The 16,285-nt window shown below is 48.5% G+C and overlaps 1 protein-coding gene across 3 annotated transcripts in view; it reads left to right on the top strand.

The window, feature by feature from the left end:
- The first annotated feature begins 1,684 nt into the window (after nucleotides 1-1,684).
- IGF1R (insulin like growth factor 1 receptor) overlaps nucleotides 1,685-16,285 on the top strand; it is a 307,831-nt gene continuing 293,230 nt past the window's right edge. For all 3 annotated transcript variants that reach the window (XM_036843818.1, XM_036843817.1, XM_036843819.1), the window contains exon 1: nucleotides 1,685-2,823. In XM_036843818.1, the coding sequence (XP_036699713.1) occupies nucleotides 2,730-2,823 (94 nt within the window). In that variant the 5' untranslated portion in view covers nucleotides 1,685-2,729. The remainder of the gene's footprint in view (nucleotides 2,824-16,285) is intronic.

The following is a 16,285-nucleotide window of genomic DNA, read 5'->3' as shown; positions in this document are numbered from 1 at the left end:
GAGTAAAAAACAGAAACCTACTTTCCTTTAGAACAGATACCCTCTTACCAGACAGCCTGACTGTTTATGATACTAACACTTCTACTCAATCTCGACATTCACAACTCTTTTGTTAGCCATCTTCTTTTTACTTATTATTGACAGCAATTAGCCTGAGTCATGAAACCGGACCACATTAAAGGCGACACGTGGTCCAATCACTATTTTTAAAAGTCCACGTATTTCAAACTCCTCTCTCTAGCCATTGCTGGGCTGTTTCCCGCTTTGAGGACCTGGTCACCACAGCGTTATTCATTAGATGGCAGTCCTAGTGCAGTCTCTCTTTGGGGAAACCCCTCCTTGGGCACATTCAAGAAAATCACAGAGGAGACTGGGCTGGTAGTTTCTAGTCACTTACAGAGCGAAGGAGGCAAGAGAGACGTGCCCGGGAGGACCCGAGGCAGGTGCGGGTGGGTTTCCGCAGTGACCACTCATCGTGCTTGCGTGAGGCGTGTTCGCCTGTCGCGAACCCAACCAGGAGACCCGTCTCGGCCCCGGTCCCCCCACCCCTTCCTCGGGGAGCCCCCTCGGACACGCCCACTAGCCTCGGGGCCCCCGGAGCCCCACACCGTGCACGCGCCCTGGCCGCTCCCCTCAGCCGCCCACGTGGTGGAGCCAGGAGAAGCGCGAATCCGCGAGGATCTCTCTGGCCCCGCCGCGGGTCTCGGAGGCCGGGCCAGCGCTACCCAGCCCGGCCGGCCCCCAGTCCGGGCCCCCATATTTCCTCTCCCGGAGGGAGGGAGGCGACACTCCGCGGGCCAGCCCTCCCCGGCTTCTGCCGCGCCCCCTGGCGGCCGCCGCGGGGACGCGCGCTGGGCACGCGGGGCAGCCTGTCTGGGCTCCCTTTCCCCGGCTCCGGGCCCCAGCGGGCCGTCTCCCCTTGCTCCCGGGGCCGAGCCACGCGAGCCGCGCCCTTCGCCCTAGCTGCCCGCGAGCCCTGGAACTGTGGGCTCCCCGATGGCGACGCCGTGGCCGCCCCAGCCTTGCGCGAATGTGCCCACTTAGTAGCCTGGGGGTCTCCTTTCTCCCAGGTATGCCCCTCCCGCCACGTTCGAGCTTTCCAGCAGGCTGCGAAAAAATGCCGCATGCACGCACTTATTTATTTCTTTTGCAACAGCTGCAAGAAACAATGAAGCTTTTCAAGAACTGGGGAAACGCGTTTTCCAGCTTTGCTGTTGTTGTTTTCAATGAACCTCTCGGGCCCCGCACTCCCCGACCGCCCCCACCCCCCACCCCAGCCCCTCCTCCCCTCCCCCCCTCCCCTGCTAGCTCCTCCGCCAAGCCCGGACCGGCGCCGGGGGCATTGTTTTTGGAGTCTTGCGGGAGGGGAGGGCGCGTGCAGGGTGGCCGGCGCAGTGCGGGTGGGGGCGAGAGCGTGTGGGCGCGCGCGCGCGTGTGCCCGCGCGGGCAGGGGGCGGGGGCGGTGCTTCGCAGCTTCGCATCCCACGCCCGGGCTCCGCTCCGCACTGCCCTGAGATCCCAGGCTCCGGCTCTTGGCGCGCGCCGGCCTGGGCCGGGCCCTCCGCGCGCCGCGGCTGCGGCTGTGGCCGCTCCAGTGTGCGCGCGGGCGAGTGTGCGCGCGGGCGAGTGTGCGCGGCCCCGAGAGCGCGCGCGCGCGAGCCCCCAGTGTGTGGCAGCGGCGGCGGCAGCGGCGCGGCGAGGCTGAGGCTCTTGTTTACCAGCATTAACTCTGCTGAGCGGAAAAAAAAAAAAAAAAAAGGAAAAAAACCCGAGGAGGAGCGAGCGCACCAGGCGAACTCGAGAGGCGACCGAGGGAGAGGGACGCCGCCAGCGAGCCTGCCCCCGGCGCGCCCGTGCCCGGAGCTTGCAGACCCTCGGCCCCGCTCCCCGGGCCCTCCACGCCCCTCCCGCGCGAGGGGAGCTCCACGGCGCGCCGCGCGCCTCGGCTTTGACCTTCAGCGAGCCGGAGCCCCCGCGCGGAGCCGGCGGCGGCGGCGGCGGCGGCGGCAGCGGCGGCGGGCGGGGGCCGGCGCGGGTCGGGCGGCGGCGGCGGCGGCGCTGAGCCCGGGCGGCGCGGCGGGAGTGCTGAGCGCGGCGCGGTCGGCCCGCCGCTTTGTGTGTGTCCTGGATTTGGGAAGGAGCTCGCGGCGGCGGCGGCGGCGGAGCTGAGGGAGGAGGCGGCGGCGAGCGGAGCCCGGAGGAGGAGGAGGAGGGGGAGCCGCTCATTCATTTTTACTCCGTATTTCTGCCCCCCGGTCGGCCTCGCCCGCGACCCGGACTTCGGGGCAATCTTGCGAACTGCGTCGCGCCCTCCCGCCGCGGAGGCTCGGGCGTCGGACAGCCTCTTCCTCTGTCTGGGGTCGGGTTTGTCCTTCCTCGCCGAGACGGATTTGGGCTTTGCCCCCTTTCTTTGCAGTTTTTCCTCCCTCCTGTCTCTTTGGGTTTGAAAATGGAGGCCGACGACGCCGACAGCCCGCCCCGGCGCGCATCGGGTTCCCGACTTCGCCGAGTCCTCGGCCGCGGCTGCCGGCGCTGAGGGGCCGCCCAGCGCCGCCGCCCGCCCCGTCCGCGCAGCCCCGCGGACCCCCGGCCGGCGCCGCCTTTGGAGTATTGTTGCCTTCGCCCTTGTTTTTGGAGGGGGAGGGCGAAGACTGAGTTTGAGACTTTTTCTTTTCGTCCCCACCCCCCTTTTTTTTTGAGAAAGGGGAATTTCGTCCCAAATAAAAGGAATGAAGTCTGGCTCCGGAGGAGGGTCCCCGACCTCGCTGTGGGGGCTCCTGTTTTTCTCCGCCGCGCTCTCGCTCTGGCCGACGAGTGGAGAAAGTGAGTATGTGCCCGCCGCCCGCGGCCACTGCGGGAACTTTTCCTCTGAGGGGCTGCGCCCTGTTTGCGAAACACGAGTTGCCACCGTCGCAGCTGTCGGGCTCCCGGTCTCGGGAGCCGCGGGGCGGGGCGCCGAGGGGCTCGGCCGGAAGGCCGGAGGGGCCCCGGGGCCCAGGCTCGTTAGTTTGGAGCCCCGCGGGCCCCAGCTCGGCGCATCCCCACGCGGGAAGGGCCTCGGTGGCTTTTTCTTTCGCTGTCCCGAGAGCCCTGCCCCGGGGGTCGGCTGTCTCCGCAGCGCTCACTCCCGGGCGGCCCGCGGGCTCCAGCGGGGAAGTTCGCGCCCGGCTTCCCGCACCTCGCGCCCCTCCCGGCGCACGGGGCCGCGCACCGCGCAGGCGGCGGTGACAGCTCGCGCGGCCACCTCGCGGCTGGGGCAGACTCGGTGCCCGGTGGCGGGAGCGGGCAGCCTACTGGCCTTGGGGGTGCAAGGTGCCCTGGAGGAGGTGCCTGGCGGAGAGGCTTCGCAGCCCCAGGATAGGTTTCCAAACATTCTAGCGCGGCCTTCTGTCGCACAACGCGCTTTGTCCCTTGGGCTCTTTGGGTTCCTGGCCTTCTCTGTGGCTTTCGCCGGACCCGCGGCGGGTCGCCAGTCCCCGGCTTCCCAGGGCTGCTCAGTGCTGCTCGGGGGTGCAGGGAGCGTTCCCGCCTAGGTCCCCCACCCCTCCATGCAGCCCCTGGAAAAGTGCGAGGTCGGGGGCCCTGCGTCAGTTGGGCTCTTCCGGGGAGCGCGTCCGGACCCCCAGTTCAGAGGGTGCTGGGAGCTTGTCCCAGATTCTGCCGGTGGGTGGACGCTCTCCTCCTCCTGGCGGGGCTAGGGGTGGTAGGGCAGCATCCGAGTGTGCGGGAGTGGGTGTGTGGTCGGAGCCGACTTGCATTTCCATACACGTGCTCTCAACGCGGGGCTGTAGCTGTAGCCACACGGCCGCTCCGGGACACCGAGACGCCGGGCCCTGGCGAGAGGTGTCGTGCGTCGTCGTTTAAGGGGCGCCAGGATCTGCGGCGGCGGGGGTGCGGAGGAGGGTGTTTTGTTTTGCGACCGCGCAACCTTGGGCTGGGTTTCGTAGCCAGAGTTTTGTTGCACTCCCTCCCCCGCTGCCCCGCACTTCCTTTGTACATAGTTAATAAGCAATATCGCTCCACACGCTGTCGCCTGCAATCTGATAGCTTTTGTTTTGGTAGTGTCGGGTAGGGGTAGGGAAGTGCGGGGAGGGAGGGAGTGAGAACTTAGGGCCCCGCGGGGTGTGGAGGGAGGAAAGGAGGGAGTCCTGTTCTTCTCAAAACATTGAAGTGAGGCTTACTGGTACATTCGCGATGGCAGGGTAACTTGAACGCGATTAAAGTTTAAACGCAGTCACAGAACTGGGGCTAGGAAAGACGAGGGCGTGTTGGTGAGTAATGCTTGCCGAGGGTATGCAGGTGGTGCCAATTAACTTTGAAAAATCACGACGGAGCCTCGAAGAGTGGGGGGGGGGGAATCGGGAGGCAGCGGGGGCTGTCTGTCCCCATCATAGGGGCAATTCGGAAAGGCTGTTCCTGTAAACAAACCCTTCTTAAACGTTTTGTAAGAAATGAGTCCATGACGGAGTAACAGCAGATTTTTATAGAATTAGCGTGTTTACTTCATGGAGTAAGACTGTGATTGAGTCCGGACCTTCTACAAGTCTGAACTCTCCTGTTCTTTGTTTTCTAAACTTTCCGCTGGCTGGATTGGGCGAAGGGCTTTCGGCTCCCTTCTAAGGCTCACAGATAGTGTTTGGGGGGACAGAGGAGGGTTTCTAGCCTTTAAAAGCTAAATATAGCTTAGGAGACACAGGAGAGTTAATCCATTTTACTACAGCATGTTGTTAAACTGTGTCGTGTCTCTGGTTTTATTGTTTAATGTTAGTAAGTTCTGAAATTCACAACAGCAGGAATGGCCTTGCTTCTCCCATGCAGGACTGCGGCATTTTAAAATAGGATATCATGTTTGGAGTTCTTCGTGAAAAATATTCTTTGTGAAAGGTGGTTTTTTTCCCTGAGAAAACAGTCAGGAGGGGTAGGGGCATTTAAACGTACTTTTGTAGTCCTAGATGCCAAAGCTTTGCTCAAGGATCCCTTGAAAATGGTTGGTTTCTGAAAACTTGATGGATGGCCAGAAAGCACCCCAGTCCTCATTATGGTTTGTTGAAGTTCTAACTCACTACCTGCCCCTCCCTACAGCTTGGAAGTTTTCAGGAGTAAATGATATGCTCAGTGTCAGGGTGTGTTCAGTTCTTAGTCCAAAAGGTGCTGGAACGCTTACTTCTGATAGAAATAAACCACTGAGTCCTATCAGAGACCAACATTCTTTTGACTGTCTAGTATAATATAATAGAGACTGGGGTGCTGTTGATTAATATTGTGTTGGCCTGTTTAGGGATTAGTGTTTTCTCTCAGAGTGTGATAGCAGTAGGGATGATTTTTTAAATCTTTAACTTAGGAAATCTAGACGTTTCGAAGCAGATGAAGTCATACAGACTTTTGTATCAATGTACTGTGAACAGTGCATCTGAAGAAGGGAGGTTTGGGAGTTAGGAGTGATAGCCAAATAATATGCTTTTTTTATATAAAAAAAAGTCAATGTGCACTTTAAATGTATTGTGGCCATCTCATTAAAAAGATCCGGTCATCTTTCTGCCCCAGGCACAGTCATATCTTATTGTCAGGGAAATGTAGGTATGTGAAAGGTTGGTGTTAAAAGAAGTTGCTGTTTTATTACCAGGAGAAGAATCCAGAATAAGAAGTTTGGAAAGAACCTAAATAGCAAATTATAGTTTAGCTTCTCTAGAGGGAAATAGCAAGTAAACGGTACTTTTGCGGAGGGGTGGGGCGTGGGTTTGAAGTTTAAAAGGTTATATGTTTGATTTGTCAGAAGGATTAGAAAAGTCCAACGTTAAGAAATATGCTAAGGTTGACTGGAAGAACATTAAAAACATGCTAAGTGGAAGAAGTCAGTCACAAAAGACCACGTATTGTATGATTCCATTTATATGAAGTCCAGAATAAGCAAATCCATAGAGACAGAAGGTAGATTAGTGGTTGCATAGGGCTCGGGGAGGAGGGGGTGGGGAGTGGCTGCTAATGGATGCAGGGTTTCTTTTTGGGGTGATGAAAATATTCTAAAATTAGATTGTGGCGATGGTTGCACAACTTTCTGAAAATACTAAAAACCATTGAATTGTACACTTTAAATTAGTGATTTTTATGGCATGTGAATTATATCCCAAATGTAATGTGGGATTTTTAAAAAAAAATATGCTAAGGTTGAAAAGAATGCGTTGTGTTCCTTTGAACATAGAATCTAGATTAAAATCATTAAGTAAATTTGTCCAGCAGGTTGATGTCTCTCTTTTTTTTATTTATGGAGTTTTTCAGATCCATGAACTACAAACTGATCGCTGAAGCTCTAACAACAGAGATTCAATGCCATAGGAGAAAAGGACAGACAGGAGAAAAGAATCTTGGTTAGACATAGCTCACATTAAGGATTAAGGGGTTGGGTTAAAAAAACGCAAGTGCTAGTAGTGAAAGTCCGATTTGTGACAGTAAAATCCTTAACTGAATCTGAAACGATGTTGGTCTTTCCAAGATGAGAGTTTAGGAGCCGAGTCTGGATGGCATTTTCTATTCCAGTTTTCTTACATATGTTTTCGAACAAGAAAGAATGTAATGTTTAAGATGATAAAGAATTTCCACTGTCTTTTTTTTTGATATCCCATATTAACCACCCTAGTAGTAAAAACTGAGGAAGAACTGTTCATTTTAATGCAGTGGGCTTTTTCTTCTTTGTTGCTTGTTTTATTTCTTAAATAGCTCCAGAATCTGAGCAGGAAAGAGAATCTTTTTAGGATACAGCAGCTTTTTCAGGTATACAGTGATTATTTTTTTTTTAAGTTAAAATTTCTTATTGAACAAAAGATTAAAAAACATAGCAAATGCATTTTTGTTTTCAAACTGTTCTGTCTTTATCCAGATTTACCTTGGCCTTTTAATAGGAAAAGACCTGAAGAATAATTGTTGTTTATTATTTGTTTTTGGTCTTCCTCTGAGGCTCAGTTTACTAATAAAAATGTTTCCTGTTCTTCTTATTGTTGCAAGATCAGGGCAGTAATGAATATCAACTGTATCGTTTTCACTTGTTGCCTTAGAGTTTTGCCAAGGAGAGCCCTCCAGGGACAGTAGCTTCCTTTTAAATCTGGTTTCATTTGTTTTGTAAGAATGAGCTGTAAGAAGCAACTGAATCCAGCCAGCACTTATTGAGCACCTGCTGTATGGAAGCTGGATCCTTTGTTAAGTGATGCCCGAGCCTGCACAGAAAGAGAACTTCACTTTTGTCCTTGGGGCATTTTGTATAATCGTGCATGAAACAAAGTTTCTTGAAAATTCAGATCTTTTTCAGACTCAGCACAGGGTACACAGTTCTCAAGTAACATTTTAAAGGCTCTTTAAAAACATTTCTGTAGACTTAAGACAGGAAGCAAATCAGTGTTGTTGATCTTCTGAAGGCCTGTGCGGCACCGCTTGCCTTATTAATACCTTCCCTCTTATTGCATTGTCGCTGGCAGGCTGTGACATCCATGAGAGTCACCCATCTCGATCAGCTTCTTTTAACACTGGTTATGGCAATTGTGATTAAAAATGGACAGTTACCATTTGCCAAAACTTTAGTAGGAGTTACAGGTGTATACATGAATGTTTCACAGCACGTTTTGAGTTGTAAGGAAGATGGGACTTAACTTGGTTTAAATTTTTTGGATTTACACATTGCTTAGTTAGCTTTCTGGAAATCTTTAGAGAACTTTCATAATTGTAAGGCCTTATTTAATTTAAAATACTTTGCTGATTTTAAAAGTGTGAGGGGGTAAGAAAGAGATTGAGGAGGCAATTAAATCTTGAAATGTTTTTTAATTGTAAAATGTCCAAGCCGTGTTTCTCTCTGGGTTGTGATTTTTTTCGATTTGTTTTCAAAACTCACTTAAAAATCAACCCTAGTTCATAGAAGAGGTATTTGTGCCCACAGGCCAACTTGCTTTGAACTGCTGTTCTTAGCCAACTTATGACAGGTGCTATCTGAGTCCAAGAGATGCATGCCTCTCAATTGTACTAAATATATAATAGTTGCACACGTGCTTGGGATATAGTTTCTTGATTTCTCTGTCTGAGATGTTCCAAAGGAAAATTCTGAACACTTTAAAGACAACAAGTTGAATTATGAATGAAGCACTCTGACCTCTCCTTGAAAATGGTGTTTGGCATCTGATTATCAAGAGGAACTTTTCCAGTTATTTGTAAAGAAATGATTTGGCTTAAACTAAGGTGGCGGGGGTGGGGGTGGGGGGGTGGGGGGGTGGGGGGGTGGAGTGGGGAACAACAGTCCCAATGTTTTTGCACATTGAGACTTGTTGACATTTGGGGAGGATTTTCAGTATTTGGAAAGATTAAAACTTTGAAATAAGTACCACCCTTATACCAACCCCCAAGGATCTGGAAAGAACTGATTTCTTCTGAGGAAGGGGCATACATTTGGTGTAAAATGGTTGGTAAACAGAAGATCTTTAAAAACAAGTTAGGTTGTTATCTCAATAGATGCACATTCCCTGGGCATGGTGAAGTTCGTTTCTTTTGATAAATTGTTTTGGTTATATTCGACTCAAAATATTAACAGTGTCTTTGATTTTGAGACTTTTGAAGTTTGAAGACTAAATTGTTTTCTATTTTTTTTTCTATTTTTAAATCATCAGTTTTACTCATGTTGTAAAATCCCAAATAATACGTTTAGAAGATTTCTCTACTTTTTCCACTTCTGCCATCTTCACTTAGGGCTTATGAAATTGATTAATTTCAAAATCTGAAGGAAATATTGATATTTCTTTACTTGAATTAAATGGTTTTTTCTCTTTCCTTTTTTCCTCAATAAATACACGTTGAGTACTTATTGGACTCAATTCTTTAAGTTTAAAAATTTGTTCTGATATCATAAACTATCCTACATATGATTTTAAATATATGAGTCAAATCATAGAAATTACTTGCTATGTTTGTTTAAAACGCTAAAGAAACAAACTAGTAAACAAGGCTTTCATTTTTCTCTTTTTTCTGCCCTGGACTAGAAGAATTTTTAAACTTATAGGTTGCTATTCAGATTTTACTGGAACACAACAGAAAGTTTCTTTTATGATGAGGGGTGAATGCCTATGATTGCAATAACTTTTACGGTGTATTGTTGCTACTATTTATGATGGGGAAAGGTAGGTAGGGATGCAGGGACTGCCTTTATTCTCATATTGGTCCTCTCCTTGGTTAGTGCTGGTGATGGCTACTTGGTCAGTTGCTGGGGATGTGTCCATGGAGCTGAGTGTCCCACGTATGATTGCTGATGGTTTCTTATTTGAAATAGATTGGAGGCTAGCCACATAGGGAAAATGTGCATGCATAAGACAGGTACCACCAAATGCTGCAGAGATAGCTATACCTGCTTTAAATTGTTCACATTGTGATAGTCTGGAAGTCTTAAAAAATTTTTTTTTTTAATTTAAGCATTTGTATTTTAAAGACTTGAGAAAGTATTCTATTCCTAGTCCAGAAAGTTCTTGGGAGAAGGAGGTTTGAAAGTTTATTTTTTATATCACTCCTTAGCCTCTTAGTCCCCTTAACAAGACAAGCATCTACTTTAGTAATAGTTATATAATAAAAAATGCCACTTGTTCAGAATTGTGTGTGTGTATTTCCATCCATTCATCCGAGTTCTGACAGTTTCAAGTACATTATTGTTGCTGTTTTGTATACTTTTGTATGGCTACTTTTTTTTTTTTAAACCCATCACTAGCTTTCTTTAAACTGGCTTTGGAATTATTTGTCAGGTTGGTAATTCAGGTGTGTGCATACTGCTTTCTAAATTACTCTTGACGTGAGAGAACAAATATATGTTGACAGTCTTAAAGCATAAATGTTTTATAGAGCAGAACTTTAAAATTTTCCTTAGATATTTTGGATGCCTACTTTCAGCTTATCCTCTCACATAAAATACAGTCAGTGATTTGTCTCTATAAAATTGATTATTGGAAATACATGTTAGACTAAGTACATGAGACAGTACCAATTTGAGTTAGGCAAATTTTAGTTAATAACACTTCAAGGGAGAAAAGTGTGATGATGATTAGGGAGAGATGAGTTTATAACAGTTTTTCCGAAATTGGAAGTATCCTAGTGACCTTTAATAACCTCCTGGAGAAAAGTAGTAAGCATAGAAAGAAAGCCCAGGTGAGAGGTCCATGAGCTACCTTCCTCTATCAGCTGGCAATTGTTTTCTTAAGTCATCAGCTATTAATTATATTTAGGTTGCAAAATCCTCAGCAGTTGTGCTCAGATTATCAGTGTCATCCTGTGTTTATTCTCCCCACCTAATTTTCTGGGGTCTCATAGTAGTGGGTTAATACCTACCAATAGCTCACAGACTCCGAATTTGAAAGAGAAACACAGATTGTCATGAAAACAAACGAACAAAGAGACCAGCGACAGAGGAAGGTCTGCTGTTCAGGTTCCTTAGTTCTGTTGTCTGATTTCTGTGGATAATGAGTTCATGGCACATGTGAGGTCACAACATGGTATAGTTTAATCACAGGAAATTCTTTTGTATTGCTGCTTTACTTTGTCGAGCGATATATTTGGGATTTTCTAACATTACCTCAGTAAGAATTTCAACAACAAATGTTGGATCAGGATGGAATTCCTAGTTAAATTTCAGTTCATCAGCCCTTTTCTGGGGAGACTCGTTCATTGAATGTTTCCTTTCTACCTCACTGAGTCACTTGAAATTGTTCAGATTTGTGCATTTCTGGCTCCACCCTGGTCCAGTCCAGACCTGCATGGACTCTTAGAGGAGATGCTTGGTTGGCCTCTGGGCCGGGCACTCTGACTCCTGCACCCTCCCTCTGCTTTGATGGACTTGCCAGCCCCAGATACTCAGCATGTGCCTTTTGTGGTGCCGCATCATGGTCCAGGAATCAAGTCCAAGGGCCCCCATCTCAGGCTGTAATCCATCCTACTGAGTGAGACTTTGCTGTAGGGATCCCATGTGAATTCCCAGCACTCTCCAGCAATGGGCTCTAGCTGTGCGGTGAGTAAGCCCATTCCTGTCTCCATGGTTTTGCACCTGCTGTGTTCATGGCTTGGCATGTTTTTCCTCTTTACTGCTCCCTGTCCCCCTTCCCCCTCCATACTGAATAGTGGAAAGTGCTACTCTAGAGCACAGCAAGGTCACCTGGTTCTAGTTTCTCTTTCGCTGCCAATTAGTTCCCAGGCCCTGAACAAGTTAACTTTTCTGATTCTCAACAGAAATGTAGAGACTTGAAATAATTGGGGGAGAGTTTTCTCCTTTTCTCATTAAACAACAAAATAAAATCATCTTCTAATATATTTAGAAAATTAAGGTCAGGAAAATTGGGGGGCGGGAGAGGAACTTTTTTTCATTTAAAAAAACCTCTAGGTTTCAGATCTGTGAAATAGGGACAATACTGTAACTGTCTAAAGATGGGACACTGAGTCAGTTAATTCCTGTCCCTCGAATACCTTCCTGTGGTTATAGTACATCTGAGATGCCATCCTTTAATTTCTAACTCAGATTCCTTCTCCTTCCTGAAGCTTTTCTTGATTACCCTCATTTCTATAGACCTGACTTCCCCCTTATTCCTTTTGATGTCATACCCCCTGCTGTGCCGGTTAACAGTGATTTATTTTGTCTGGTACCTGAGCTGTTGTCATTTTATGAGGCTATAGAGAGCAGTGCAGCCAAAAGGCTTGGGTTTGAATCTCAGCTGCTCAATAGCTAAGGTCTCAAGAAAATTGTTTAATCTTCCTGTGCCTCAGTTCCCTCATCTGTAATATAATAATTTTTTAAAATTAATTAATTTACTTTTGGCTGCACTGGGTCTTCGTTGCTGCGCGCAGGCTTCTCACTGTGGTGGCTTCTCTTGTGGCGGAGCACGGTCTCTAGGCACGTGGGCTTCAGTAGTTGTGGCTCGCTGGCTTCAGTAGCTGTGGCTTGCACACTCTAGAGCACAGGCTCAGTAGTTGTGTCACACGGGCCCAGTGCTCCGTGGCATGTGGGATCCTCGCGGACCAGGGATTGAACCTGTGTCCCCTGCACTGGCAGGCGGATTCTCAACCACTGCGCCACCAGGGAAGCCCTGTAATATTATAATTTTAATAGAACCTATTCCAGACATTTATTCATAAAAACGAAGTGAACTGATACATATATCAAGTGCTTAGAACAGAGGCTGGCATGTACTAAGCCCTCAGACTTTAGCTTGCTACTGCTCATGACATGACATCCTTGAACAGAGATGTTATTTGGGTAGTGCCAGAAATATAGGACGCACTTGACATTTGACTGCCATTGTCAGAGCCTGGGACATAGTAGGTGCTCAATAAATGTTCTGTAATAAAGCTTTATTTTGCTAAGGTGCTTATTAACAGGATTGCAATTTGCTTGTTAAACACAGTTGTGTGATTTTACCTTTTTTCAGTAAACGGTGGCCAGTGCCTGCAGTGCAGCATCCATTTCAGAGATCTGTTTATTATACTTTCTCTCTTAATTCTTTCATTTGTCAATTTCTGCTGGTGCCCAAGAAGTGTCCAGTGTGCACTTTGCCCACCTCACTAATGCATAGGCGCCATCTAGTGGCCAGAAAGGAAATTTAGTCTCTTGGGTCCTGAATTAACAGTGCCCTATGGATGAAGATAGCAATTACCCCACTGCCCTTCTTAGATTTTGCTGTTTGGCTTGGTTCCTGGGAATCCGGTTTGCAGGAAAATGTGGAGACTGCAGGCTTCTGTAGGAACCGTTGGGATATGGTTTTGAATTAAGATTGTTCTACTGCATCAGTGAGCTAGCATGAGAGAATTAGGGTCTTCCTAAGTGATGTCAGCAACTTTGGCAAAGTTGTTATATCTAGTGTGCCTTTTACAATTTGGGATTTAAGATGTTTTTACAGAACTTTAGAAAATGACAACTTCTAAAATATTTCTTTTGAGGTTAGAGATTTAAAAAACCTATTGATTCATTTTTAAAAATAAGCAAGATTTACTTACTCTTGTTCTACTTAAAATATGTGGTAAAACTTTAATATTATTCTTAAATGTGTGCCCTTGGGCAGTTTTTATGTGGTTCAGGTGTTTACCAGCCAGAAATCCTAATAGAGAATAGTAACAAACACTGTTATTGCTGGCGTTGGGTCTCACATTGGTTGTATTTTGTTAGATATTTTTCTATATTTGGCTTCATACTTTTTGGGTATTTTCAGAATCCACTTTCTCACTTCCTTAGTTGAGGCTACACTAAGTTAGTGTATAGGTGGCTCTTCAGTTTTACATTTCGAAAGTTTTAGACTGGTCTCTCCGTGATTGCTTTTTATTATTCTTAATTTGGAAGTCATTGGTTTGTCTGTCTGATAGAGGACTGCAACCTGCCATCATCTAAGACATTTTGAACAGCAGCTCCGGCTGTTTCTGAAACAGGCTGTACCCATTCAAGTCTCTCTGCCTTGGCAGGTGGGAGCCTCTCTGCTTGGAACAACTATATTACCAATTTGCCCTCTGGCAAACTCTTTTCAGAATTAGCTACAGTTCCCCCTCTCTGGTGGCCTTGATCCTGCATGCTGGATGGTCTCACGGCTCTCTCCTTATACCCCTATTAGTGCATCACCCCCAAATTGTTTTATCCCACTGGTCGGGGAACGGAATGGTACCTTGGTCATCCTTGAATTCCCAGGACGCGGCCCAGTGCCTGGCACATAGGAAGACCTCAAGAAACAGAACACTTCTTAAAGGGACAAACTCCGTCCCTCTCCCCACCCCCCCATTCACCTTGAAGCACTCTTTACAACACTATTTACAACAAATTTATTTTCATCTTGTCATGATCACTTTGCCAGCTGAAACATTTTATCAGGCCAGTTACTACTACATAGAACTTGAAAGCAATCTTTAAAATCATTGTTTCATCAGGCTTTTTGTACACTGAGGTTAATAAAAATTTTAGAACCCCTGGAAAGGTCACTTGTGATTCTAGCCCTGTGTCAAGGCTGCCTCATCCCTCTGGAGGGAAGCCTTGTTCCAGAAGTTCCTTATAGATAGGGTTTAATGAATCACTCATCAGCACCAATTGTGTCGGTGGCAGGCTTCAAACTACGTGGAGCTGGGCACGTGATTGGAGGCAAGCAGTCGGGCTGGGCTCTGCTGTGTGGTCTGCCTGGCTTGGCCTGATGCAGGGGAGCAGGGGGGAGCCTCAGGGGTTCTGGTGGGCACTGCCTCCTCTGCAGCTGCTGACCACTCACACTCTTCCCTCTGAATGACAGGGACCCCCTAGGCTGTTTCTTATGGCTTTTCCAGTTCTCAGATCCTGAGACATTGTAGAGAGAGATGAACTTCTTAGGAAGGTCTGGTTGGAAGCAGCAGAATCACTGTGAGCAGACATTTGCTTCTGTTTCTTGCATTGTTTTCTTGTTGAGGCCAGTAGACTTTTGCATTGGATCCTGGCAGGGACAGTAGCTAATCTTAAAGACCTCTGTCACTTAAGTGCTCCCTCTCCTTTAGGGCTCTGGACAAGGCCTTTGACGGCCTCATTGTAGGGCCATTGAAGGTGAAGCCTGCTCCCTGCACACCTCCCCTCCCCCGGAAGTTTACTTGTCTAGGATGGTGTGACGAGGACTTCTGAACATAATTAACACCTAAGAGATTATCGTTAAAAGCTTCATACCCTTGAGGAGACTTGTAAGATGGGATATTTCTTATAGAATGTAAACATAATCATTTGAACCTGGCACATTAATTTCAAGCATAGATTGTAAAAGAGTCTTGTAAAATCGCCATGCGAATGTTGAACAGGGTGGATGTGAACTCACCAGGACAAGCCAGCACGGTGCCTGCCCTTCATCTGTCCTTGTTGTGGGGCTGCCTATGCGCAGCACTGCCTGCCTTTGAAGCCCCCATCCCCGCACGTACCCCTCTGTCTCCCTTTCTCAGATGTAGGCAGGTATTGGAGCAGGAGCTCCAGGCCTCAGTGTCCCCATCTGTAGTTTGGGATGATGTGAGGATTAGCAATAATGTATCTCAGGTGCTCAGCAGAACCAGCTTGTAGAAAGCATCCAACAGATGCATGTTTTTGTCTGTCTTTTCTCCACATGCTGTGGTGGCCCTGCCGGCCTCTCCCCAGGGCTCCAGGCCCCGGCCTTCCCCCCATGCTAACCACTGGAGGATTGACCTCCTTTCCTATATCTACAGTGAAGTTTTGAACTCATGAAGTGTGTGGGCTGCAGGGGTGGGGACGTCGAGCTGCTGAAGAGCACGAGAGGCTGTAGGGGGACGTCTGACTTCAGTGCTCCTTGAATGTATTGACTCTCAGGGTCCCAGGGGCGAGGCTCCTGGTGGGGCAGGGCCTGTGGAGGTGGGGTGGGCAGGAGAGCCAAGCGCTCTGGGAGGGGACTCAGCCTTTTGAGCGTCAGGGTGTTCCCTGGGAGAGAGTGTGCAAGGGAGACCTCTCTGGCCTCTTGGTGGGGTCCCTGGCATGAACCAGTGAAGGTGTAGGTGAGGGAGGCCCAGGAGGAGGCGGCTCACACAGCAGAGCCCTTCAGAAACAGCTGCCCTGGACTTTAGAAATGTACACACACATACGCTTCATCTTTGTTGGGGGCATCAGGGGTGCCTGGTAGGGGTGAGGACCAGGCTGAAACTGGGGGAGCCAACACGGCCTCCAGACTTACTCCTCTCCTCTAAAAATAAAAGTGAAACCTCTTCAGGTGAGCTTGTGCGTTCATTGCCGGACGCTGCTTTCCAACTTTCCAAGGGAACCCAGTCGAGCGATGACCCTGGTTCCCCTCCGAGCTAGGTCGTGGGCCTGGCTGGCCGTGGCCTTGGCCTGCTGCGATTGGGGTGGGCAGGGCCTGGCCCCCTGCAGTGCTGGCAGACCTCGCAGGGCTGTTTCCAGGCCTCACCGCACCACCCGGAGCAGTGAGGAATGATTTGTTTGAAAGGGGATGCCAGCTCTGTGTCCAGGTCTGGGCTTTGCTACTGGTGCTTTTTAACGCGTATTGATTTATGCTTTTAACTCGACCGGGCACGTTATAGTTCTCCTGAGAAGCAGTTGCTGGTCCTTAGCTGGGGGTTGGTGCTGGAAGATTCCTGCTGCCTGTTCTGCAGCTGTTTTCACTGGACAAATAACCTTAAAAACACGCCAGTTTCAGAGGCTTCCTGAAGGGCCTGGGTACTCTGGTGCTACTTTCCTGCTATCAGCATAGTGAATTCTGAATTTTAAATTCCTTTTCACCTGTTGGAGCAAGCAGAGCCTAAGCGTCTCAGAGTGTCCGTTTTCCTCAGTTGGAAAGCA

Source organism: Balaenoptera musculus, chromosome 2 (genome assembly GCF_009873245.2).
Source record: "Balaenoptera musculus isolate JJ_BM4_2016_0621 chromosome 2, mBalMus1.pri.v3, whole genome shotgun sequence".
Taxonomy (NCBI): domain Eukaryota; kingdom Metazoa; phylum Chordata; class Mammalia; order Artiodactyla; family Balaenopteridae; genus Balaenoptera; species Balaenoptera musculus.
This window is presented reverse-complemented; position numbering and strand designations above follow the sequence as displayed.